General features: G+C 38.0%; 1 protein-coding gene across 1 annotated transcript in view; it reads right to left on the bottom strand.

Annotated features, from left to right (window-relative positions):
• LOC125776645 (mitochondrial import inner membrane translocase subunit Tim17-B) overlaps positions 1-27,803 on the bottom strand; it is a 106,239-nt gene that overhangs the window by 22,653 nt on the left and 55,783 nt on the right. The window contains exon 3 of the mRNA XM_049450110.1: positions 13,326-13,503. Coding sequence (XP_049306067.1) covers positions 13,326-13,503 — 178 coding nt within the window. The remainder of the gene's footprint in view (positions 1-13,325; positions 13,504-27,803) is intronic.

The following is a 27,803-nucleotide window of genomic DNA, read 5'->3' as shown; positions in this document are numbered from 1 at the left end:
TCCAGACTGAACAAGGAAGCAACGCAAATGGGTCTGGCAGTGAACGAGGGCAAGACGAAATATCTCCTGTCATCAAACAAACAGTCGTCGCACTCGCGACTTGGCACTCACGTCACTGTTGACAGTCATAACTTTGAAGTTGTAGATAATTTCGTCTATCTTGGAACCAGCGTAAACACCACCAACAATGTCAGCCTGGAAATCCAACGCAGGATAACTCTTGCCAACAGGTGCTACTTCGGACTGAGTAGGCAATTGAGAAGCAAAGTCCTCTCTCGACAGACAAAAACCAAACTCTATAAGTCACTCATAATTCCCGTCCTGCTATATGGTGCAGAGGCCTGGACGATGTCAACAACAGATGAGTCGACGTTGCGAGTTTTCGAGAGAAAAGTTCTGCGAAAGATTTATGGTCCTTTGCGCGTTGGCCACGGCGAATATCGCATTCGATGGAACGATGAGCTGTACGAGATATACGGCGACATTGACATAGTTCAGCGAATTAAAAGACAGCGGCTACGCTGGCTAGGTCATGTTGTCCGAATGGACGAAAACACTCCAGCTCTGAAAGTATTCGACGCTGTACCCGCCGGGGGAAGCAGAGGAAGAGGAAGACCTCCACTCCGTTGGAAGGACCAAGTGGAGAAGGACCTGGCTTCGCTTGGAATATCCAATTGGCGCCACGTAGCGAAGAGAAGAAACGACTGGCGCGCTGTTGTTGACTCGGCTATAATCGCGTAAGCGGTGTCTACGCCAGTAAAGAAGATAAAGAAATTTAGGGACAGTGGATCTGTGAAAACTCACCACTGTGGAGGACGACCCAAGGCTACAACGCGACATGACGATTTAAAAATACTTAGAGAACTATAAGAGCGTATGCAGGTAAGCTAACAAGTTATAGGGCAGCTAAAATACTTTTCTCTGAAGAATCAAATCAATTTGAAATATTCGGACGGAATGTAAAAAGTTCGCCGACCAAAAAATAAGAGATTAGATCCCCAATACTGCCAAGGTGTGGTTAAGCATGGTGGAGTTGACATTATGGTATGGGGATGTTTTTCCGGGGTTGGTGTTGGGCCTCTTCATGGAATAAATGACATTATTGATCGATTCATATACAAGAATATCCAAGAGAACGTGATGCTTCCCCATGCCGATGTGAATGTGCCATGGACGTTCCAACACAACAACGACCCAAAGTACAAGTCTAAACCAGTGACTAATTGGATCGTATAGCTCAAAATATTAAATACTAAAATGACCAGCTCAATCGCTGGATCTGAATCATATCGAGAATCTTTGATAATAAATAGAAGGATAGACAGAGAAGGAGTGAATGGAGGTAAAACACTTGTTCAAAGCTGCAAAACGAACCAGGTTAAGCTTTCCACAATAAGTGCACAACCTGGAATGTGCTCAATTCTATTCGACTACAAATTGAGCACAAAACCATGTGGTACATCTAATTTGGCTCATACGACTCAATTATGTATACATTTCTTTCAGGAATCATGCATTATAGCCAGAACAAATGTTTTTGCTTACATTGCGCGTTTATTCTTCGGGAAGATATTGGGAACAGTAGGAGATTTATTTGGAGTATATAAAAGTATGTTAAGTATTTTATGAATGACATTTGTAAAACATATGTTGCCCATAACGTTAGCATATATCATAATAAAATTTTATAGAAAAGAAGTATTGACTGTGAAACGCAAGCGACTACTCAGTCTGCAACAATGCTTAGCTTATTCGGTTAACATTGCGCGATATCGCTCACCATTGATGGTTACGGTTCCTTCTACATTTTCGAAGAAAAATGGGCCGATGATTCCACCAGACCAAAATCCGCACCATACAGTGATTCGTGCTGGGTGCATTGGCTTCTCGACAATTACGTGTGGGTTTTCTGTGCCCCAAATGCGACAATTCTGCTTGTTAACGTAACCATCGAGGTGAAAATGAGCCTCTTCCGAAAAGATAATTTTTCGGTAAAATTTACCATCCTCGGTCAAACGATCTTCTGCCCAATCTGCGACTGTAGAATAGTGAAAAGCGACCCATTTCGTAAATTTTAGACTTTTTACTGAATATTTGTCACTTTCCGAATGGTATTTGACGTTTCCAATGTCGAAATATAGATAATTCAAATTTAAAACGTTAGATGGTCCACCCTATATTTTATTTGGGCACAACTTAAGAATGGACTAGGCATACATTTTTTTATTCGTGACCTTATTTCGATCGAAGTGTACTTTTGTTTTGCAACCATTTAAAAAAATATACAAAATTCTAAACTATTAAATAAAATTATGACTGAATGAGAGCAAAAACGGCGATCACCAAGTGCACGTTTACAAAATAACAGTAATTTTTCTATTACTATTTAGATTTGTCCGATTATTCGTTGAGTGTACACAGTGCTTTCCAAAGTAAACAAGACTTTTTGAATTAAATTTTTATTTTAAAATTGGTAAAACTTCTACCGAAACGTTTAAATTGATGAAACAAGTTATGGCGATGATTGTCTATCCCTTAGCAGAGTGAAGCGAGTGGTTTCAACGTTTTTAAAGTGGTCGTGGGGACATAAATGACGATCAACATGAGGGCCAATCAAAATCCCTGATCACCGGAAATTCCATCGAAACTATGTGTGAATTCATCAAAAAACACCCGAAATCATCATAGAAATTTATGGAAATGGAATTGAACATCTCCAAAACATCGATTTATCGCATTTTGACCGAGCATTTGGGCTTACGAAGGGTGTGTTCATGGTTTGTTCTGCATAAATTGACTGACGACCAAAAATTGTTCAGAATCCAACATTCGAAGGACATCATTAAAGAGGTCAAAAAGGACAAAAAAAAAACTTCCTTTACAATATTGTGACTGGAGACGAAACGTGGTGTTTCCAATATGATCCCGAAACGAAACGCCAGAGTGCTGAATGAAAGGCACCGAACGAGCTGAAACCCAAAAACTCGCGCATGGAGAAGTCAAGAGTGAAGACAATGCTGATTTGTTTTTATGATTTCAAGAGTATTGTCTACAAAGAATTTGTTTCACTTGGCCAAAACGTTAATGCGGTATTCTACCTTGGAGTTTTGAAACGTTTGGTGCGCCGTATTCGACGTGTTCGGCCCGAATATCGCGAAGATGAAAGTAGGCGTATGTTTCACGATAATGCGCCGTCTCACCGATCGACGCTTCCGACCGATTATTTGACCAAAAATCACATTTAACCATTAACCACTCCACGTATTCACCTGGTATGGCACCGTGTGACTTCTTCCTTTTCGAAAAAATGCATTTGCCCATGAAAAGAAAGCGTTATGCAGACGTAGAGGTCATTCAAAAGGCTTGCACCGGCATACTGGCGGCCATACCGGCCAACGAGCTAAAACTCTCTTTCGACATGCTTTTGGACCGCGCAAAAAGCTGAATTGAAGCAGAAGGACACTATTTTGAATAAAATAAATTGATTTTGCCAAAAAAAACGATTTGTTATTTTTTTTTTAAGTCCTGTTTACTTTGGAAGGCACCTTGTAGGAAATGTAGTTATTTATGATTTTCTACTCAAATTTACAGTTAACATAATATACTTATAAATGTATGTTGTTTTCTAATTGATGAGATAGATCTGATTATGAAGTGTACATAAATAAAAGCGGAAAACAACACATTCTGCTTTTTTGTTTTTGTGTTTGGAGCACATTAATATCAGAGAAACTCTTGTCCGGTATATTTAAGGCATGCAAGTCCTTAAATAAAAAAATTATTAATATTGTCTTATTATACCTAAATTCACAAAATGGTTTAAATATTTTCTGCGCAACAACAACTTCAGATCACGTCTCACGTTCTTCTGGTTGGAGACGCAGAAGGGATGTATAATGGATAATTTTTGAACGTGTTCACTACATGTTGTTGCGAATTTTTTATGTAAGGACAAAAATTAATTATGTGTCGTCTGCCATTACGCTGTTTTATTTCATTAACATATTTTCAAACTTAGATATAGAAAGAAAAACATTTTTTACACTCTGCCTTTGATATATGCATGAATGTTTTTCTCATAATGCAAGTAGTTCAAGTACTTTTCGGACAATTTCTATCAGTTTATATTAAAAACTATTTTGCCATTTAGGGGTTTGATTGCCTAAAAGGCATATTTTTTTAGTTGTTTTAATCTATATTTATTTTTCGCTGCTTGTATTTAATGTACCTTAAAAGCACGATTTATAGGTTTTTTTAACTCATATTCAAAAAACGAGTTCGTAGATGGAAGTAATTAATTACACAACACTAAATTAAGATACAAAAATGTAATTTGACACAGTGGATCGCAATATTTAGGGGCATTTGTGGAGAAAATTTTTTGAAAAAATGGGTGTGGGCCCGCCCTCTAATAAGTTTAATGTACATATCTCCGAAATTAGTAAAGCTATAACCAAATTTGCTGAGCACAAATATTATAACAACCTCTACCAGCAGTGCGAAAATGGATGAAATCAGAAGATAACCCCGCTCACTAAAAACTACTGAAACCGGAATAAATCAATAACAAAACACGCCAGAGACATTAAATTTTACCTCAAAGATGGTAAGAGAGAGCTTCATGAGATTCGGTGTGAAAATTGGACGATAGGCGTGGCACCGTGCATTGGTGAAATCTTATATCTCGGGACCCGACCCACCGATTTCGTAAATTAGTACGTGGCATGTACATACATATCTCATAAAACACAGAAGCCACAACAACCAAATTTGCTGAGCAATAATACTATAAAAATCTCTACCGGCAGTGCAAATGATGACATGAATGAAATCGGAATAATGTTACTTGGTAACATCACTCAGCTGTTTTGTTTGCGTTGTTCGTCTCAAAAGTTATCTTAATTCATTGCGAAAAAATACATTTGCTGTCTACTACAAATTAGTTTCTGACAATTTTTTCAAAAGCAAGTATTTAATATAATTAAATCAGCTATTTTGAAACAAAATTTACACCCACTACTGATGTACAGCAAACAGTATGTTCACGGTTAAGTGTTTTAACGAAGTATCAACTAACGAACTACCCGCTTAACAAGTTCGGTCTGAATACCCCTAATGCTTGCCAGTCTGGCACTGCGTTACACGGTAATCTGTTAATTTTCCAAAAACAAAACGCATGGTAAAAACTATCGAATAACGACTAACGAATTAACTGGTCTGAATACTCCTAACATTCTAATGATTATTCAAACGATATTGTGTTTTTCAAACATACAGATTCTTTATACGGTATTTTTTTAATTTAAATATTTAGTGTATGTTAGTATCTAATATATTAGAAATAAAAAACAAAAACAATTTCTGTAATGAGTACTGCCATATATCCGGTTTTTCATAGAATGATACTGGGAATCTATGTAGGTCAAGGAAATCTCGCTCCAAGCACGTTTAATAGCTACAGTTTGTTTCCTTATCTTCGTACAAGTATTGCTTTCCACCTTAATATACCTTCCGTGTTAGCCAGCCCCATACATTTTCAATTGCGTTAAGATTGTTAAAAAAATCCGCGGAATTGGTCCAAAGAGTTCATCTTCTGATCGATCAAATAAATTGTTCCATAAAACGTTATGACACCCCACATCATGATTCCACCTTCTCGGTTGTGGTGGCAACTCAGGACATACTAAATTGAAACTGATTTCATCAGTAAAGACAACTGAACGCCAATCATTAAGTCGAGTGTTAGATTGGATAGTCCACGTTATATTCTTTGTGTAGTTCATTGAGGGATTTTTACTTGGTTTATAGACGCTTTAGGAGTACTGCATTTTTGATTGACGCTGAACACTTGAAATGGTTGCTATTACTCCGGCTAATTCCTTAATATTAGCTACATACTTAGTCGAATTGGAAGCAATTCTAACCATTTTGCATACTGATTGATTTTTTCCTACGTTTTATCTGTTTGGCAATGTTTCGATTAGATAGTCCTTGTGAGTGAAACAAGTATATTTTTCACGTTCCAATAAGCTCAGCTTTTACCATTTACATTTTAAATTTAGCTGGGAAACAATTTATTTGTTTATTTTCAATAGAGAAAACTGAACTTGTTTACGCAAAACAAAGAAATGTAAAGTTCAAATTTACAGTTTTTTCGCATTTCAACCAAACACGAGCAACTTTTTTTCGGCCAAGATTCGAACTTTTGATACGAAAGCCATTTTGAACATAATATATTAAAAAAAAAAATTTGGTGCATCTCATCTAGGATCAGCAGTGTGAATCGGCAAAAGATACAGTAGATAGAAAAAGTAGGTTATCAAACTGAAATATAAGTCAGCGAAGTGAATCAAATTTGAAAGTTTAGATCTTTTTAAACAAAATATTTTTTTTTATTGAGACCATATTTCAAAGTATCTAATTAAAATAATTTGAAAACAAAAAAGAAGATCATTGCTTTTATAAAAAGAAAACATAAAGATATACAGTAGTTGCATGTTATCAAATTGTTTAGTGTCCACAATTTCCGGTTACTAGTTTATCCAATCGTTGTTGCATGGAGTTGAAAAGCTTCAAACACTGATTTTTAGGAAAATTATTCCAAATGTTATAGATAAAGTCCTTCAAATCAGCCAGGTTTTGGGGATTATCTCAGCTATATGCATCTTAAGGATTGCCCAAGCATTATAAATTGGTGACAAGTCAGGGCTTTGAGGAGGCCATTTCAATACACTCACATTTTCACATGGTAAATGTTCTGGGATAACTTTCGCAAATGAATGGGCCCATTGCTTGTTGAAGAATGAAATTAGTTTCAATTAGTCGGTGACCCTCGAGGATATCTTGCTCGTTTGAAATATTTAAATAAGCTGCAGCAGTAACTTTTCCTTCCAGGACTACAATATTGTCAAGGACATTCACAGATTATCATCCCCAAGCCATTAAGCCCTTTTCCACCGACTAACCTGTGGGTGAAGTGCACTTGTATAATAGTTCTTGCTCTGGTGAGCGCCAAGCGTAAGCCACACTGTCAGAATAAAGAAGTCTAATAATCGATTCATCAGTTAAAAGCACTTTATGCCAAAAATATGAATATTGGCTTGGCGCAAACTGTTACGGACATTGTGCATTGAGCTTTCTTGCCTTCTTTTATAAGCTGTGGCGAGATTTTGGAACTAATTTGAAAGATTCAGAATTGGAAATAATCAAAATTCGTTTACCAACTCTCTCCGTTGTAATTTTTGGGCGCCTTATCTTTTCTTCCTGATGACTCGACATTCTTTGTTGTAGTCGGCAATAACTTTTCATATTCCGACCTGGTTTTATTAAATTTATCAGCAATATAACGCTGTATGTGACCATCTTTATGCAAACTAATTATGACTGAACGCTTCCCATTCGTTTTTTAAAATTCTTCTTCTATTCTTTACTGGCGTAGACACCGTTTACGCGATTATAGCCGAGTTAACAACAGCGCGGCAGTCGTTTCTTCTTTTCGCAAGGTGACGCAAAATGGAGATTCCACGCGAAGCCAGGATTTTCTCCACCTGGTCCTTCCACCGGAATGGAGATCTTCCTCTTTTTCAGCTTCCCCGGCGGGTATTGCGTTGAATACTTTCAGATCTGGAGTGTTTTCGTCCATACGTACAACATGATCTAGCCAGCGTAGCCGCTGTCTTTTAATTTGCTGGATTATGTCAATGTCAACGCATAGCTCATAGAGGTCATCGTTCCATCGAATGCGATATTCACCGTGACCAAAACGCAAAAAAACCATAAATTCTTTGCAGAAACTCGAACCTCTCTCGAAAACTCCTAAAGCCGACTCATCAGATGTTGTCATCGTCCATGCGTCTGCACCATATAGCAAGACGGGAATAATGTGTGACTTATAGAGTTTGGTTTTCGAGAGGACTTACTTCTCAATTGCCTACTCAGTCCAAAGTAGCACCTGGGGGGATGTATATATTAAGTATTTCAAGCTCGTCATCGCCTGACCTTCTAGGGTAGTATCCCTGTGGTCAATATCTTCATCGATTAGACGATACTGCACGATGTTGTCAGTCGTGGTCCACTCTCTATGAGTCGTAAGTGTTTAGAACCGGATGTAGTGGGAATTGCTTAAATTCCAATTGTTGGGCATGTTTTCGTCCGACCATATTTTACATAAAAGCTGATGCATGCTCCTTATCAGTTCTTCGCCGCCGTAGTTGAATAGCTCTGTCGGCAATACATCGGCCCCCGCCGCTTTGTTGTTCTTCAGGTGGGTAATTACTATTCAAATTTCTTCGTAGTTAGGCAATGGAACGTCTGCTCCATCGTCATCGATTGGGGAATCGGGTTCGTCTTTTCCTGACGTTAGCTTACACTGCCATTCAGCAAGCTGGAGAAGTGTTGCCTTCATAATTTGAGTATCCTCTGAGCATCGGTTTCCAGATTACCTCTGGAGGTTTTACAAGAGTATGCTCCGGTCTTGATAACTTAGGTATCTATCCGATCCCGCACGTGTTGTGGTCGATCGTATCTTTGCGAGGTAAGCTGTCTGTTTTCTCTCCGCTGCGTCACAGCACACCTCATCGTACCAGCTATTCTTTTGCATTTTCCAAAAACCCATGGTTTCGGTTGCAGCTGTACGTAAGGAGCTTGAAATGCCGTCCCACAGTTCCCTTATACCGAGTTGTTGATAACTGCTCTCAGAGAGCAGGAGTGCAAGTCGAGTAGAAAATCATTCGAGTATCTGTTGTGATTGCAGCTTCTCGACGTCGAACCTTCCTTGTGTTTGTTGGCGTGCGTTTTGTGCTGCACAGAGGCGGGTGCGAATCTTGGCTGCAACAATATAGTGGTCCGAGTCGATGTTAGGACCTCGGAGCGCACGCACATCTAAAACACTGGAGACGTGTCTTCCGTCTATGACAACATGATCGATCTGGTTGGTGGTTTTTCGATCCGGAGACTGCCAGGTAGATTGATGTATTTTCTTATGGTGGAAACTAGTACTACAGATAACCATATTTCGGGCTCTGGTGAAGTCGATCAGCCTCAACCCATTTAGGGATGTTTCCTCGTGAGGGCTGGATTTACCGACCGTTGTGCCAAAGATACCTTCCTTTCCCATCCTGGCGTTAAAGTCGGCAAGTTTAAAATTCACCATTTTTTAAAATCTTGTAAAAAAAATCACCTCAATATTTGAGCACATTAAATAAAAAAAAATTGTTGCACATTTAATGCTTTTTATACTCTTGCAAACTGTTGCTATAGAGTATTTTAGTTTTCTTCACCTAACGGTTGTATGTATCACCTAAAACGAATCGAGATATAGGGTAATATATGTATATATAAATGATCAGGATGGCGAGAAAAGTTGAAATCAGGGTGACTGTCTGTCTGTCCGTCCGTGCAAGCTATAACCTGAGTAAAAATTGAGATATCTTGATGAAACTTGGTATGCATGTTCCTTAGTACAAAAAAAAAAATACGAGCTCGTAAATTAAAATTTCATTTGATTCCTTAACTTTCCAGTACACAAATCAATATGTAATTCTTCTTCTTCTTCTTAATTGGCGTAGACACCGCTAACGCGATTATAGCCGAGTTAACAACCGCGCGCCAGTCGTTTCTTCTTTTCACTACGTGGAGCCAATAGGATATTCCAAGCGAAGCCAGGTCCTTCTCCTCTGGGTCGTTCCAACGGAGTGGAGGTCTTCCTCTGCTTCCCCCGGCGGGTACTGCGTCGAATACTTTCAGAGCTAGAGTGTTTTCGTCCATCCGGACAACATGACCTAGCCAGCGTAGCCGCTGTCTTTTAATTCGCTGAACTATGTCAATGTCGCCGTATATCTCGTACAGCTCATCGTTTCATCGAATGCGATATTCGCCGTGGCCAACGCGCAAAGGACCATAAATCTTTCGCAGAACTTTTCTCTCGAAAACTCGCAACGTCGACTCATCTGTTGTTGACATCGTCCAGGCCTCTGCACCATATAGCAGGACGGGAATTATGAGTGACTTATAGAGTTTGGTTTTTGTCTGTCGAGAGAGGACTTTGCTTCTCAATTGCCTACTCAGTCCGAAGTAGCACCTGTTGGCAAGAGTTATCCTGCGTTGGATTTCTAGGCTGACATTGTTGGTGGTGTGTACGCTAGTTCCAAGATAGGCGAAATTATCTACAACTTCAAAGTTATGACTATCAACAGTGACGTGAGTGCCAAGTCGCGAGTGTGACGACTGTTTGTTTGATGACAGGAGATATTTCGTCTTGCCCTCGTTCACTGCCAGACCCATTTGCGTTGCTTCCTTGTTCAGTCTGGAGAAAGCAGAACTAACGGCGCGGGTGTTGAGACCGATGATATCAATATCATCGGCATTCGCCAGCAGCTTTACACTCTTATAAAAGATTGTACCTGCTCGATTAAGTTCTGCAGCTCTAATAATTTTCTCCAGCAGCAGATTGAAAAAGTCGCACGATAGGGAGTCGCCTTGTCTGAAACCTCGTTTGGTATCGAACGGCTCGGAGGGGTTCTTCCCGATCCTGACGGAGCTTTTGGTGCCGCTCATCGTCAGTTTACACAGCCGTATCAGTTTTGCGGGGATACCAAATTCAGACATCGCGGCATAAAGGCAGCTCCTTTTCGTGCTGTCGAAAGCAGCTTTGAAATCGACAAAGAGGTGATGTGTGTCGATTCTCCTTTCACGGGTCTTTTCCAAGATTTGGCGCATGGTGAATATCTGGTCGGTTGTTGATTTGCTAGGTCTAAAGCCACATTGTTAAGGTCCAATCAGTTCGTTGACGGTGGGCTTTAATCTTTCACACAATACGCTCGATAGAACCTTATATGCGATGTTGAGGAGGCTAATCCCACGGTAGTTGGCGCAGATTGTGGGGTCTCCTTTTTTATGGATTGGGCATAGCACACTTAAATTCCAGTCGTTGGGTATGCTTTCGTCCGACCATATTTTACAAAGAAGCTGATGCATGCTCCTTATCAGTTCTTCGCAGCCGTGTTTGAATAGCTCGGCCGGCAATCCGTCGGCTCCTGCCGCTTTGTTGTTCTTCAGGCGGGTAATTGCTATTTGAACTTCTTCATGGTCCGGTAATGGAACGTCTGCTCCATCGTCATCGATTGGGGTATCGGGTTCGCCTTCTCCCGGTGTTGTGCTTTCATTGCCATTCAGCAGGCTGGAGAAGTGTTGCCTTCATAATTTAAGTATGCTCTGGGCATCGGTAACTAGATCACCTTTGGGGGTTCTAGAAGAGTATGCTCCGGTCTTGAAACCTTCTGTAAGCCGCCGCATTTTTTCGTAGAATTTTCGAGCATTACCCCTGTCGGCCAGCTTATCAAGCTCTTCGTACTCACGCATTTCAGGCTCTTTCTTTTTCTGTCTGCAAATGCGTCTCGCTTCCCTCTTCAACTCTCGGTATCTATCCCGAGATGTAATTAATATAACGAAATAGAATTTTGCAGTAATAATTTCATTAAGGAGGTACTCTACTTCTAGTATTTTGAAAAATTCGATTTTTTTCATATATTTAATGTTTAGACTCTTAAGAACATATCCTCCAAAGGATTTTTAAAAATTAAAATTATTTGAAGAGCTACAGTTACTTTAGTGACGCAGGACCTAGCCCGGTAGGTAGGTAGACTCACTTTTTTAAACGCGTTTTTCTCGAAACTACTTTTTTCCATACGGTACCGGCATTATCTCAAGTTTTATACAACCGATTTGCTTGAAATTTTGTGTGAACCTTCTTTACATAATCCTTTATCCTTTATATAATCCTTAATCCTTTGTTTTTAATATTTAAAAAAATTCAGGAATTTCAAAAAAAAAATACGTAAAAAATTATTTTTATTTTCAGACAGTCGCCATTTTTCAAAAAAAAAAATTTCGTGCTCCCTGTTTTTTTTTTTGTATTCTTAAGATATCAATAAAAAAAAACATGAAAAATGGATAGTAAAAATATTTTTTCTTTTTTTTTTTAAATAAAATTCAAAAAACTGCCCAAAATTTGATTTCTAGAGTAGAATACCCCTTAAAGCATGCAACCTTTTCACCAGAAATTGTCTAAATTCAAACAAAACTGTTCAAGACCCACGGTACCGAATATGTGTACCCCAGTATCTATAGTTGGCTTTTGACCGAAAATATCGGTCAATGTGTGAATCGAGTCAATGCTTCTCTCAGCCCTCATACACTTAACATATAGATTTTCGAACTTCCAGCTGACATTATGCAGGATATATAGGTCAATATTTGAATAATCTTAATGAAAATTCTATTTGGCGATTTACACCATAAGATATTTTTCTGGCTTTTATTCCTGCAAACTGCAAGATATAAAATGTTTGATTGCACCCTAGCCCTTTCCAACATGTCACATAGCATTTTTATAGAATGCCTCGCAAATTTCTTACCAGACACGCGGTCATCAATTGCGGTACTTTCCGAACATATACAAAAAAATTATATTCAATAAATCGTAAAAGATTGAGCATTTAAAACAGCGCTAGTTGTTTTGATAACTTACTTTTTCTACCTACTGTAATTCAATGGCAATTACAAAGCGTGTTTTACTCATAACAGTGTATCTTTGTGCCTAAAATATATAAAAATTAGGCGAAAACGTGAACTACCCCCGATATTACATATAATATCAGGATTTTCGACCATCCGACCGACTTTACTCGATGTGATTGGTGATTATATGAAAGGTACCTTAATAAAACCCCTGGTTGACGTTTTACATCTTCCTGGCTTTGATTCGTGCAAGTTCAACGAATATAAAATGTTCGGTTGAAAAGTGATGCCTTTAACTACATACAAGTGGTATAAGTTAGTATTTTTTTGTTTTGTAGTGCTTCTCAAACTGTTGGTGAAAGCGAGGAAATGAGTTATAAAAAAATCGATTTTTTAAGCTACGCAAAGTACAGTACAACATATCGATAATTTGTTTTATTTTCACAAATAAATCGCGTCAGCAGAGCACAAGGAATAAAATCTGTGAATTAATTAATAAGGAATAAAATAAAAGAAAATCTCGAACAGTCCGATCTCAAGCAGTTGATGGTTCATTGCCAAATCGGCTATATTCTGGGGATGGCAATGATGTACATACCAAAGATTGGGTCAAAGCCATTCAGACTGAGTTTTATGTAAATATTATATGTAATTTATGTATATATTTCTAAAATATATTTAAAAAATTACGCTCTAATTGTGACAAGCAACATTTAGTTAGAACTTTCAATGTGGAATCAGATTTTGGGTAAAGTTTTTATACGTAAGAAATATATCTTATATCTTATTTACACATTATCAATAATTACCGTTCCTTGCAGCTAATATTCCACCTGTTGTAAATCCACTTATAATTGAATTCCATGGATCTTCCTTTTTGCGAAAATGCACTAATGTGCAATCAATAGTGCTGAACATTCCTCCCCAAACTGCAAAATTTCCTGCAATCACTGGAGAGCGGAGTTTGATCGCAGTTAAACTTCCAACCTAGTTAAAAGATAAGGTATTACATTCATATCGTCACCTAAAATTCAAAACAACGTAACATTACGAGTACTTTTAACAAGTTTACTACCACCGAAAATCATACAATCTTATTTTGAATTTCGGTTATGATTTTGTCTTTAGCGGATAAACCAAAATGAGTGCTGCTTAGCCTCACCAGCAAGGCCAACAAAAGCAACTCCTAGCAAAAACAAATGTAACGGCGATGATGAGTCAACGCAGTGATCAGCTAATGCAGGGGTGGGCATATTAGCCCTCAGTGGCATTTTACCCGTGCAGGCACGAGTGCACATTTTGATGGCAAGGTGAGGGGATCATCGCGAGCAAACATGAAGAGGGAAGTGAGAGCACTCCATATTTATAAATGAGAGCAACGTATTTTGCCACACCATGTTTACAAATGAGAGCGCGCGCATAAATGGAAGTTGCACTGTGGGTAATAAATGTAAAATTGCCTAACAATTTTAAGTTTCTTTGTAACTACTATAAATTTATAAAATGTAAGACAAATAACAAAAAGTATAATAAATATTTGATTTTAGTAATCATTTTTTAACATGTCTTTATATCAGCATTGTCTTCAAAATATTTGAAATTTTCTTAAAATAACTCAAATTCAAAATCGAATGCTATTATTTACAAATATATAAACTAATTTTAATAGTTTGATTTCAGTTTTGATATTTTATATTATGAAAAATTATAATTGAAAACTTAGATGTGTACAAAACTACATATGCGTATTGAGTAATGACAACATTGTTCGAATGAAAACGAGAACAAAATGCTTGCCGCTCGTAGCGAAGTGAGAAGATGTTTATGCCATTAGCGTTTGTATTCTATTTGTGTGCTTAGCCACTCTCAATCAATAATGCCATACCACGCATATATATTTTTATTTGATGATATTTCTTTTCTTTTCTTATATTTTTAAAAATATGTGTTCCCTTTCTATAACGCATATTATTATTTTAATACATTTCCAGAGGCAACTTAGATTTTTAAAATTTAACAAAACAATTATAGAAAAAACCTCAATTCTTTGAATATTTTGATAAAACAACCAACCTGAAAATATCACAAATCATATATTTATATAAGCATTTTCATTAAATGGAACTGCAATATGTTTAAACACAATATATATAATGGTCATAAGTAACTTTTCTTTTTTATACATATATGCAGATATGCATATGTACGTATAAAAGCCCGCAACTTGAGAAAAGTTTTCCCAATTGTAACTAAAATGAATTTTTACAACTGGCATCACCACCATTAACTGATCTATCACTTATACAGTGGTGTGAACAAAATAGGAACAGTCATAAGGTGTTGTGAAGATTTAAAATATGATGTTTTCTTATTTAATAAAATTGTTTTTAGATACATGTATAACATATATATATTTTGCTAATAGTGATTAGAATTTTCAGCTTCCAAAGGTAAATTAAAACAGATATTAATGCGAATCTCTAAAACGTGCAAATTATGTTTACCTCTTTTTGTTCACACAGCTGTACAATTCCGATATGAAGTAAACTTCCGCTCTTAAATTTCTATACGTCAGCATTGCCGAAACCATTCTGCGATGATCATTAAGTTGCGGAGGAATGTAACTGATTTTTTTTCGCAACTTCTTATGCCCTACCCTCCGTGCACTGATATTCCCCTCATCTAGCCCCCGTGCGCACTTTGCAAACTTTTTGGGCAAAAATGTGCCCATCCCTGAGCTAATGGAAACTAAGCAAGCGCAGTCAGCAGAAAACAGCATTAGGGCAACAATAAATGCGCTGACAGTAACCAGTATGCAGGTACCAGCAAGCACCCGGACAGCGAAAGAAAGCAAATGCAAGTTGAGAATGTTCCAAGCAAACAAGGGCCATCTGTTCAGACTGGCATTGATCGCTATATAAACCTAAAAGGAAGACTAATTAAATCAGCGGTCAATAATTTCAACAGAGCACGTCAAATGGTAAAAAGCCAGAAATCTTTAATGGCAACAGATTTGCCTTACATAGCAAAGAGCGTAACGACGATGCAAAGACTACCACCACAGTCGTAAATGCCAAACCCACTCCAATATATTTGCGTGAGCGGAGCTCAAATACGCTTGTGTCAAAACTAAGCCGTATAATAGACACAAACAATTTCCACATAGTGCCCTTGAAAAAGGTAACATAGATGAAACAAAAATTCAAACATACACTAAAAAAAAGTTTCATGGATGTTGTAAAATACTTGTCAAATAATAACAGGAATTACTACTCTTACCAACTGAAGAGCTCAAAAGGCCTAGTTGTTGTCATAAAAGGTATAGAGTCTTCGGTAGAAGCATTGGAAGAAGGTGGTTTTAGTATTAAATCAAGGGTTAACATTTTTAAAAGGAACAAAGTCCCACAACCAATGTTCAAAATCGAATTGATGCCAAATTCTAGCCAACTTAAGAAAAACGACACACATCCCATTTACAACCTAAAATATCCATCGCAAAGTTACCGTTGAGAAACCACACAAAAGAAATGGCCGGTACAATGTACGAACTTTCAAGAGTATGGACACACGAAATCATATTGCACCTTACGCAGTGTCTGCGTGGTGTGCGGTGATTTACATGCCACATTAACACGTTCGCGGACGCAAAAAATTTTAGGGAGCTGCGAAAATATACAGGCAGTTATTTTTGGAACTAGTTGTAATATCCGAAATCTAATTAGACATATATTATAAGAGTAGTCAGAACATCGTATTTTAACCGTTATATACAATGAATGCTTTAGCATCCACGAGGATATAGATAATATTTTTCAACCAGAATGACGTGAATGCTATAGCATTCATCCATAGAATACATGAGGAAAACAGGTTTATTATAGTTTCATTACACTTTTTATTTAACAATAGATCTTTATTTGTCTACAAATATAAAAATGAATAAATTAAATCCATAATTTCATAGTATGTATGCATATATGAAAACAAAACTAAATATTTCTGCCCATTATTATGATTGAATGTTTTTAGGATTCCATATCCGAATTGGAGGTATTGTGATCTTCAGGAGGTAAGTGCCATTGTCGGAAGCACTCTCCAGGACACAGTGGAGGTTTATTTACACAGTTCTGACATCGGTATGATGTGCCTGTAACAATATTTGCACTTCAGGAAATATGTTTGTAATTTAAAGGTGCTGGAATTTTTTTCCTGATAGTGTGCAGCTTGAAAATGTGTTGGCGGAGTATATCTAACATGGGTTTGTGAGTTGCCATTATCAAGCAAAAAGTCACGACCATTTGAATTCTGTGGTATTTTTAAAAGCGTATTCATTAGGTTGTCTCTAAAATCAAGGAAACTCATATTTGAATCACTTATCTTCTTATAAATGTAATAACTATTCCATACAGAAATATCTAATAGATGGAATAGAACCTTCTTGTACCAACGAATAGATTTTTTAGGTGTGGAATAATATGATATCATTTGATCACATCTGTCTATGCCAGACATATTTGCGTTATAATTAGCAATCTCTATTGGTTTTTTTTCGAGATACCATATTTATTCTGCACGTCAATTATTTGGGGATGGTTTTCCGTTGTGATACAGAGCACATCCCGCTTGTCTTTCCACTTACTTATATAGACGTTGTTCTGTCTTCTCCATATGTGTTCTCCTTTTTTCAATTTTTTTTGTATTACAACTTTTGGATTCATTTTACGATTGCTACGTAAGGTTCCAGTGGTATGAGTTTTAAAACTTAGTAATCGATTGCTCAGTCCGACACTATTATAGTAGTTGTCCATAAATAATGAATGGCCCTTCGATAAATATGGTTCTATTAGTTTCATAACCACAGAATCCACTACAGATGAGGAAGACACCTCATGTGTTACTTCGCCTTTATATATATCTATTTTTCTTTGATTTTATAAATTGCCGAAAACTTAGTCTCCCTCGATGCAGCATCATAGATTCATCTAACGATAAATTTTTTTCAGGTTTATATGCCGTTTGAAATGAACTATTTACACGCTTAAGAAGTTTGGAAATCTTAGATAGTATATCATTAGTTGATACGGATTCACAATTTAAGCAACGCAATAGCAGTTCAAACCTGCGCCCGGTCATAGATGGCCCGAAAATCTGATGATAATACAACGGATTGTTAGACCAGTTTGAACGAATTTTAGGTGTCTTTATTTGAGACTGCAGCATACAAAGGCCGAAGAATATCTCCATTTCCTGCTAGTTTGTTTCTTTGAAACTCTGTATCCGGCAATTTCTCGTACGTATACGTGATAGTGACAGCAAATTTTTCGCATATTCATTTGTGCAACTAACAATTAAATGCATTATTTCCGTAGACCAAATTTTATCGAAAATCTCTTTCGGAGTTTTTCAGTTTTTTACATCATCAGCTACACCCATTGAAGACCATTCAAAATGAAAGTCTTGTATTTCTGCAGTATCTTCATTCCACAAGGTAGTTGTCTCATCTATCCCATTTGATATATTTATGTTGTTAGAATCTTCTGAATCAGAAGATGATGATGTTGATAAGCCCATGTTGTTTGACAAAAATATATTAGGGGTACACTCTCTAGAGTTTTCGCTGAATTGCTCATAGCCTATCACAAAGGTCTCTATCAAATTTACTGATTTCATTTCCAATTATTTCCGTAATACACTTACCTATATCTTGATCTGAATCAGAATCATCAAATAATCTCAAAATTCGCGTACGCTTCTTATTTGAATTTATATTTCTTCAATAAAGTTATACGATAATTAAAAAAATGATGTTTTCGCTTTAATTTCAAATGTCTAACTGAAGCAGATAATGAAATGTCTAATCACTTATAATGCACATTGTTGAAAGTAACGGGAATTTTCAAAAAAAAAATGTACAATGAGAGAGTCAGGTCTCTCTCAGAATTCTATGAAATATAGATGCTATAGCATTCACGTCATGTATTACGCTTCTAGTTTACTCAATGTAGCCGACTTAAGGAAATTTGTAAATACACAGAGAAAAGATAAAATAATATGAAAGTATCTAATGATTGCTCATTATTTTGAAATGTGTATAAATTACAAAAACTAAAGATTGTATAAAATTAAATGAATAAAAATTGGCTTTAAAATTTGAATGCTATAGCATTCACGTCATTTTGCATCAGTATGAAAATGAATGCTATAGCATTCACGTCCGCGAACGTGTTAAAAGAAGGAGGATTTAAATAAAAAAATTAGTAATTGTGGGGGAAATCATACTTCAGACTATAGGGGTTGCCCTGTATATAAAGACTTAAAAATTAAATTGCCTGACGGAATTCAAGCACTCACACACTCGCAATCAAATGATATATATGTCCATATTTAAAAACCGGGTACTATTACAATTCATGGTACACAATAGTGATGAACGATATTTCACTACCGGTGATTTTTTCACTGTGATTGAAAAATCGCATATCGCAACTGCGATCACATTTTATAAATAGCAGTTCGCTTCTATGAACAGCAGCTTTCTTCAGGGTATTGTATATATGTATATCGTCACCTGAAATGCAAAATAACGTATGATCAAAAAAATTTAAATTGAGTGTCTTATTGATTACGCTTCACTACTTCAAATTATATACATAATATTACATATGTTCAACACTTTCTGGTTCTGCGGTCATATATAAACCAGTCTTAACCAATATTAATAGTTTGTTTCACTCGGGTTCGATTTTATTTTGTGTTTCATTCATGCCACTGTAAATTTCTGAAAATGTTGTTACGTTATTTTGCATTTCAGGTGACGATATGTATAACATAACATTTTTTAATATAAAGTTATTAACTTTTGCTTTACTAATAGAAACAAGCCGGAACTTCGAGACAGAAAAGAAAGACGGAAAAACTTGATTCGCGTTACAGGACCCAAAAGAGAATTTGCCACCAATAACGACAAAAGGTTTCCGTCGTTCCCACGACAGTTGGGCCTACGTAACTGGAGGAACCGGACTTTTATTCGGCCAAACAATGTCAAATCGGCAAAATCAGCTGCTACAACAACAACAAAATGTCTCCGTTTGAACGTCGCGACCGCAATAGCAATATAAAATCGCAGTGATTTAAAAATAGTAATCACTGAAATCACAGATATTGAAAAATCGCTCATCTCTAGTACACAATGGAGCTATGCAAATGTGGTGAAAGGCAACACTGCATAAATGTAATTGCCCCAAAACCAACCAAATGGAAGTATTGAAACTACGAATTTCAACCATACCCAATGTATGACACAATTTATGCACTTTTTTAAATAAAACAGTTGCATATGGAATGCTAACGGTGTTAACCAACATAAATTGTATCTTATTAGATTTCTTGATGAAAATAATAGTAATGATGTCAGAAACTCATCTTACGAATAAAAACAATTTCTTTATACCGGGATTTAGAATCTATGTTATAAATCACCCAGATGTAAAGGCACAAAGGCACATGGTGGCAGAGCGCAGTTATACGCTACAACAATATCTATAAAAAAAATCGGTGCGGGGACTTAAACTTGACGGCTATATACCGCCCACATCGGTTTAAAATTAACGACAACCAATTTAAAGAGTTTATTGGAAGGCTAGGTCATATATTTCTAGCAGGTGAGGATTACAATGCAAACCACATGTATTAGGGCTCACGACTAATTAATTCAAATCAATTTCCTGGAAAAAGTCGCAGATAATCTTGATAGATAAACCTGGGAAAGACTTAAGGTAGTAGTCTGATAACTTATGCCTATTTTCATGACTTCTTTGTAAAATTTTGAAAAAATCGATTTTTTTTCGTATATTTAAAGTTTAGACCCTTAAGAACATATCCTCCAAAAGATTTTTAAAAATTAAAATTATTTTAAGAGCTACAGTTACTTTAGTGACGCAGTTCCTAGCCCGGTAGGTAGGTAGACTCATTTTTTTAAACGCGTTTTTCTCGAAGCTATTTTTTTCCACACGGTACTGACATTATCTCAAGTTCTATACCGATATAACCGATTTACTTGAAATTTTGGGTGAACCTTCTTTATATAATCCTTTGTCCTTTGTCTTTATATAATCCTTAATCCTTTGTTTTTAATATTTAAAAAAAAATGTGGTGGTTATAAAATGATGTGCACACGGTGGCTGTCAGCAGAAGAGAGCTTGCTCGTGTGATGTATAGTCCTATATAGTAATAACCGCGGGCGTTCTCAAGCCTAACGGTTGTATTCCCTGTTTTGAGTTGTATTCGTTTCAGCGTTGCTTGTAAGCCAGGCGCAGCTGACTTCCTGACATGATGTTGCCATGTTGTATTAAACGTTGCAATGTAATATTATAATATATTGTGGCTCGTCCCACAAGTACTCCCCTTCTTGGAGAACGTTATCAAAATTATTGATAATTTAGGAAGATGATTAAAAGTTCAGCGGAATCTAACGCGCCTTTTGGGTGACGGTGTAGATAAGTTGGAATCGGATTCAGAATGGGTGGTATGATAGCGACGAAAATCGAGATGTCCCAGGTTCAAATGACTCTGGTGAAGTTAATGTAGTAAGCATAGTATTGTTGTCATCGTCGTTGTGCTGCTCAGTCTCGTTGAGCATATCGTCGGGAGGTACATAAACAGGCTTTAGTCGGTCGATCGAAACTGCAGTGTTTTCACCTTTGACGTTTACGATAAAATATTTTTCATGCTTTGAAATGACTCGGTGAGGTCCTTCATAAGGTGAAGTGAATGCATGGTGTGGAGCGTCGCGACGAATAAAAACATGTGAACATGTAGATAGTTCTTTGAAAATGAATGTTTTCCTCTGACCATGTCGGATCATGGGTTGTGGTGCAAGATCTGCGAAGTAATTTCTCAAGCGTAAGGAATTCATCTGGTAAACGAATTGGCTATCCATAAACGAGATCGGCAGGAGTTGCGCCAAGATCTTCCTTCCAAGCGGCGCGAATTCCAAGGAGAACGATGGGTAGCATGTCGACCCATGAGCTGTTTTCGTGACAACGAATGGCATCCTTCAAGTGACGGTGAAGACGTTCCACCATTCTATTCGACTGCGGATGGAAAGTGGTGGTATTTATATGTTTACTGCCGAGGAGACGAGCAAGAGCGTTAAAGAGTTGGCTCTTAAACTGTGTTCCTTGGTCCGTTGTGATTTGGAATGGTACACCGTAGCGGCATATCCATCCAGCAAAAAGTGTGCGGGCAACACATTCGGCGTCGATACTTTCGATGGGAAATGCCTCTGGAAACCTGGTGAAACGATCGATGATTGTCAAGCAGGAGCGATACCCCTTTGAAGGTACATATGGACCAATGATGTCCACATGGATATGTTCGAAACGTCTTGTGCGGCTTGGAAAGTTTTGGATTGGTGATAAAACGTGGCGAGATACCTTATTTCGTTGGCAAACGTATCGTTGCGTTAACAATTTGGCGGAAGCTCGTGCTCCGGGATGACTAATGCTGTGGAGAGCGTCGAATATTTTCTTCCTCAGCGCGATGGGAACGAAACGTCGCAGTATATTGGTTTATTGCAGCCTGGAATGTTGACAGGTCGCAAGTTTAGTGAATCGTGTTGTTCCCTTTGTATTCTTTGCTGAAGTCCCTCGTCCTCAGCTTGTGTTTGTGCAAGTTCGTTTGAAGATACTGCCATTGAAATTTTTTCGATTCGAAAAAGAGCATCTGCGACGATGTTGTCTTTTCCGGCTATATGTTAGATATCGGTTGTAAACTGGCTGATGAAATCTAGGCCGTGAGAAAAAGCAAGTAGCAAAGCTTTGTGATCCATGAATATCGTGCTTCGAAAATATAACGAAATTTTAAAGCTGCGTAGATAGCGTGAAGTTCACGGTCGTACGGACAGTGTTTTCTAAGAGCAGGTTGAAGCTTTTGGCTGAAAAAGGCCAATGGTTCCCAGTGTTGTCCTCGCCGTTGTTGGAGGACGGCGCCGATAGCATATTCTGAGGCATCAGTAAATATTGCCCAAGGGAGCGTTGTATCAGGGTATGCTAATATTGTTGCTTTACGTAGCTCTTCTTTGCATTGAACGAACGCGGCATCTCCTTCTGGTGTCCAGGAGACCGGATGAGAACCTTTTATTGAAGTTCCTTGAATGTACTCGTGCAGGGGTGTCTGTAGCTTAGCAGCGTTTTTAAGAAATTTACGATAAAAATTGATCATACCAAAAACTCACGCAGTTTTCGGACCGCTTTTGGTCGTGGAAAGTTAACTATCGCGTCTACTTTACCAGAAAGAGGTAAGATTCCTTTGGCTGAAATGCGGTGTCCCAAAAAGTCCACTTCGGACTGACCAAAACGGCACTTAGCGGTGTTAATTACGACACCATACTTATTGAGTCGTTCGAAAAGTAAGCGAAGATGACTGCGGTGTTGCGTAACATCCTTGGAAGCAATTAGGATGTCGTCTATGTATGGAAATAAGAAGTCGTCTAGTCCCCGTGTTACCTCGTCGATAAATCGTTGAAATGTCTGGCAGTACGGCAATGTACGGGCGTTAAGTCGTCGATAATCTCCACAAGGTCGCCATTCACCAGACTTCTTTGGAACTAGGTGGGGCGGAGATGACCAAGAGCTCTTCGAACGTTGAGCGATTCCTAGTTGTAACATTTTCTCGAACTCTGTTTTGGCAATTTTAAGTTTGTCGGGAACAAGTCTTTGAGCTTTACAGGAAACTGGAGGGCCTGGTGTAGTAGATATGTGGTGCTGCGTCCTATGTTTTGTTGGCTGACACATTCATTCGGACTTTGTCAGGTTAGGAAACTCCTTTAGTGCATCTGCCCATATAGGATCGACGGCCAGTACTTTAATTTCCGAAATGATTTTTGATGGAGATAACTTACATGCGGCTTTTAGTCCAGTTATCGAGTCGATAAGGCAGCTATTCTTGAGGTCGGGTAAGATACCGAAATGAGCTAAAAAATCTGCGCCAATAATAGGTTTCGTTATGTCCGCCACCACGAAGCGCCATGTAAAATTTCGTCTGAGGCCAAGGTTTAGTGTTAGAGTTATGCAACCGTAGGTATTAATCGTAGACCCATTTGCTGCTATGAGATTATAGTTGATTCGTTCGGACGGCCACGGTGCGAGAGATTTAGGAAAAGTGCAGAGATCGGCGCCAGTATCCACCAAGAATTGGATTTTGGTTGCACGATCTGTTATGAAAAGGCGGTTTGATTCGCGTGAGGAGCCGTTAACCGCCACTAACGGTCCGACGATAGGTTTCCCTGAAATGAGCACGGCGATCGGCAACGTTTTGCTTTATTGCCGAAATTTTGGTGGTACCAGCATGTGTCGTTGTTCAATGCTGGTGAAGATGTGCGCGAACGAAAGCGCTGACGAGAACGGGTACGAGATATGCTCTGCCGCTTAAAACTGGAAGCTAGCTCGTTAATCGAAGTTTCGAGACGGGAAATGCGTGATTCGACTGTTGATGTTGTTGTTGATTCCTGGAGCGAATTAATTTCTGCTGGTAGTGTGATGTTGTGTATTTTGTCTGCCAGAGACGCGAGTTTATCAAGGCTCATATCCGCTTGGGATGCAAGTATAGATTGCGTTGACATCCGAAGTTTGCTTAGCCACCTAGTTCGAAGAATGTTGTCCGGGACGGTGTTGTCGAGACTTCTGAGATGGCGTAGAAAAACTGTTTGCGTAGTTTTAATTAATAAACGAGGTGCACTGTAGCCGAAATAGTTAACGAATTTTAAAATTATATTAATGGATCGCGGTGGAACTAGCAATCACGTCGGGGTCACCAGTTGTGGTGGTTATAAAATGATGTGCACACGGTGGCTGTCAGCAGGAGAAGAGAGCTTGCTCGTGTGATGTATAGTCCTATATAGTAATAACCGCGGGCGTCCTCAAACCTAACGGTTAACTATGTATTCCCTGTTTCGTTTTGTGTTGCATTCGTTTCAGCGTTGCTTGTAAGCCAGGCGCAGCTGACTTGCTGACATGATGTTGCCATGTTGTATTAAATGTTGCAATGTAATATTATAATATATTGTGGATCGTCCCACAAAAAATTCAGCAATTTCAAAAAAAAAGCGTAAAAAATGATTTTTATTTTCAGGCAGACGCCATTAAAAAAAAATTCCTGTTCCCTGAGGTAGGGACTATAACAGCATCCTTACTGATTAAGAATTTCTTTTGATTTTTTTTCAGACCACCAGGAGAGTCAGGATCAATGTCGCCAGGATGCGCCATTATTTTTTTACATCTGTCTCTCCCACCCCCTCTAATTATTTTAATTTTTAATATTTTTTTTGTAAAATTTTTTTTCTGTATTCTTAAGATATCAATAAAACCATCATAAAAAATGGATAGTAAATATGATTTGGGTTTTTTTTAATAAAATTCAAAAAACTGCCCGAAATTTGATTTCTAGAGTAGAATACCCCCTTTATACTTTATACCATTATTATTCTCACTCGAAGTTGGAACCTAAAAAAAATGCACGCGGGTGGCCCGGGTGATTTTGGCTCTTGATGTTATTTGAAATTAAATATTCTTGTTTATTCTTAATCTATAGGCATGGCATTCTGGTCGGAACTACTGAAGTTAAATTTCAAGAGTAAATAACAAAAAAAAAAAAATAAGTGTGTAGAACTGACTGTTAAAATTTGAAAGCAATCGGTTCAGTAGACAAAAAGTTACAACCCGGGCCGACCAGAAAAACAATGTTTTGAGAAAAACGCGTTTAAAGTTCAACAACTCCGAGGAGGAGGAAACACGTTATAACTTCCGAAATATTTCGAATTTGTCTGAAATTTTGACAGTATATTTTCAAGACATTGTATTTTCAAATTAAGCAAAAAAAAAATTTCGATTTTTTGAACCCAAGCTACCAGGACTACCTTAACACAGCCGTCTTCATACAGACCAATCATTCGGTTACCCTGTCCTTCTAAAATATTTGAAAAAGTATTACCATCTTTTCCTCCCCGAAAATAATACAATACCAACGCATCAGTTCCGATTTCGTGCAAATCATGGCAGAATAGAGCAAGTAAATAGAATTACTAACGAAATAAGTAATTTGAGCACAGAGAGTACTATTCAGCTATATTTCTAGACGTGACTCAGGCGTTTGATAAGGTGTGACATGAAGGCCTTGCATATAAGAAAAAAAATCTAACTTTAGAATTGTATAAAACATTGGAGTCTTATTTAAATAATATACAATTTATGGTAAAAGTGGGAGATTTCATATCTGATGAAAGACCGATAAGGGCTGGTGTACCACAGGGCAGTGTTTTAGACCCAACTCGATACATATTATCTTCCAACAGCTAACCATGTAAAATATTAGCGGAGTATTTCAATTTTGTCGGAGAAATTTCACATTTGTGAATGTCTATCGAATTGGCGTCTAAAGGTGAATGAACAAAAGTGTAAGATGTTACATTTTCGCTAAGACCAAAAATTTGGCACATTTTTTAACACCCCAAGTGAATGAAGTAACATACCTAGATAGAAGGCTCACGTGGAGAATCTCTAAACTTAGCCTAGAAAACAAAGTGATTTTATATAATGCGGTCATAAAGCCGATTTGGATGTATGGCATTCAACTGTGGGGTACGACCTGTGCAACTAATATTGATATAATACAAATGTTCCTATCGAAATTGCTGAGAACAATCACGTGTTCCCCATGGTACATGTGTAATGAATAGCAGAATTAAATATATATCTAAACACCGAAACCACCCAAAACCTATGGCTAATGCTTTGATACACTCCTGCGATCAAACATGCCTTAAAAGAAGAGACCTGCGTCCAAAGGAGCAACGAATCACTAAAACAGCTCAATCACTTGCTTGAGCTTGTCTAGTTTTTAAAGATTTAAGATGTTTTAACTAATTGTTAGGCTGTTAAAACAAAAGGCAGTTCCAATAAATAAAGAGATATTGGACAAAAAAATGTTTGGGCTTTACATGACTCGAATAGATATGTTCGCATGATAGCTTGACAAGCAATATCGGAATTGGTTATCATACATTCACGGCCTGATTCGAATTTTAATGAAATTCATAATGAGATAAAATATAATGATGGCCCGTCCATACTATGTTATGTTTGGTTGGAGGAAAAAGTCTGAATGTTTAAAACAACCATTAAGCGATACATTTCTGAATATGATAGGACATTCAGAAGACATTACTCGATCTGCTTCTGCATGTTGTTTAGGAGCACTGTTGAAATATTTATCAATTCAACAAGTAGATGATTTATTAAAGTTTCATATCTTCGTTTCTGGCAATGGTGACGGACTATTAAAACACGAACGAACCGCAGTTTATATGGAGGATAGAGTCATGTGTTGAAGTTCACTCAAGTGGGGAAAGTTCTCTGTTTGCCATTCTTTTGGGAGTAGCCAGAAACGATTCTTTTACATATGGCTAAAGCAGCTCACGACTTCCGGTCTTTGACAAAGTATCCTCTGGGTAAGAGAACATCCGTTTGAAGGCGAGCTAAAGTTAGAAAGCGAAACATTCCCTCCGCTCAGTTGTGCTTTGCGATGGACGGAACAAGGACTGAAGCGAATAGGTTCTTGTGCCATTTATTACAGTGGCCTTATAAAGAAGCGCAAATTTTGTGAGTGGCTGAGAGACTCCGTCGCCGAGTACTGTCATTTACCTCAGTGGATGAACGAAAGAGCAAAGAAGGTATCTTTGGCTCAACGGTCGGTAAATTCAGATTGCACGATGAAACATCCCCAAATGGGTTGTGGCGATCGACTTCGCCGGGGCCCGAAATATAGTTATCTGTAGTACTAGATTTCAGCATAAGATAATTCATCAAGCCACCTGCCTGTCTCCGGATCGAAAAACCACCAACCATATCGATCATGCTGTGATAGATGGAAGACACGTCTCCAGTGTTTTAGATGTGCGTACGCTCCGAGGTCCTAACCTCGACTCGGACCACTACCTTCTTGCAGCCAAGATTCGCACCCGCCTCTGTGCAGCAAAAAACGCACGTCACAAACGCAAGGAAGGTTTGACATCGAGAAGCTGCAATCACAACAGATAGCCGAAGGATTTTCTACTCGAGGGAACTGTGGGACGGCATTTCAAGCTCCTTACGTACAGCTGCAACCGAAACTATTGGTTTTCGTAAAATGCAAGAGAACAGCTGGTACGACGAGGAGTGCCGTGTCGCAGCGGGAAGAGAAAAAATACTGCCTACCACGCAAAGTTACGATTGACCACAACACGTGAGGGATGG

This window comes from Bactrocera dorsalis, chromosome 2, assembly GCF_023373825.1.
Source record: "Bactrocera dorsalis isolate Fly_Bdor chromosome 2, ASM2337382v1, whole genome shotgun sequence".
In the NCBI taxonomy this organism is placed as follows: Eukaryota; Metazoa; Arthropoda; class Insecta; order Diptera; family Tephritidae; genus Bactrocera; species Bactrocera dorsalis.
The sequence above is the reverse complement of the archived record's forward strand: the minus strand, read 5'-3'. Positions and strand labels throughout refer to the sequence as shown.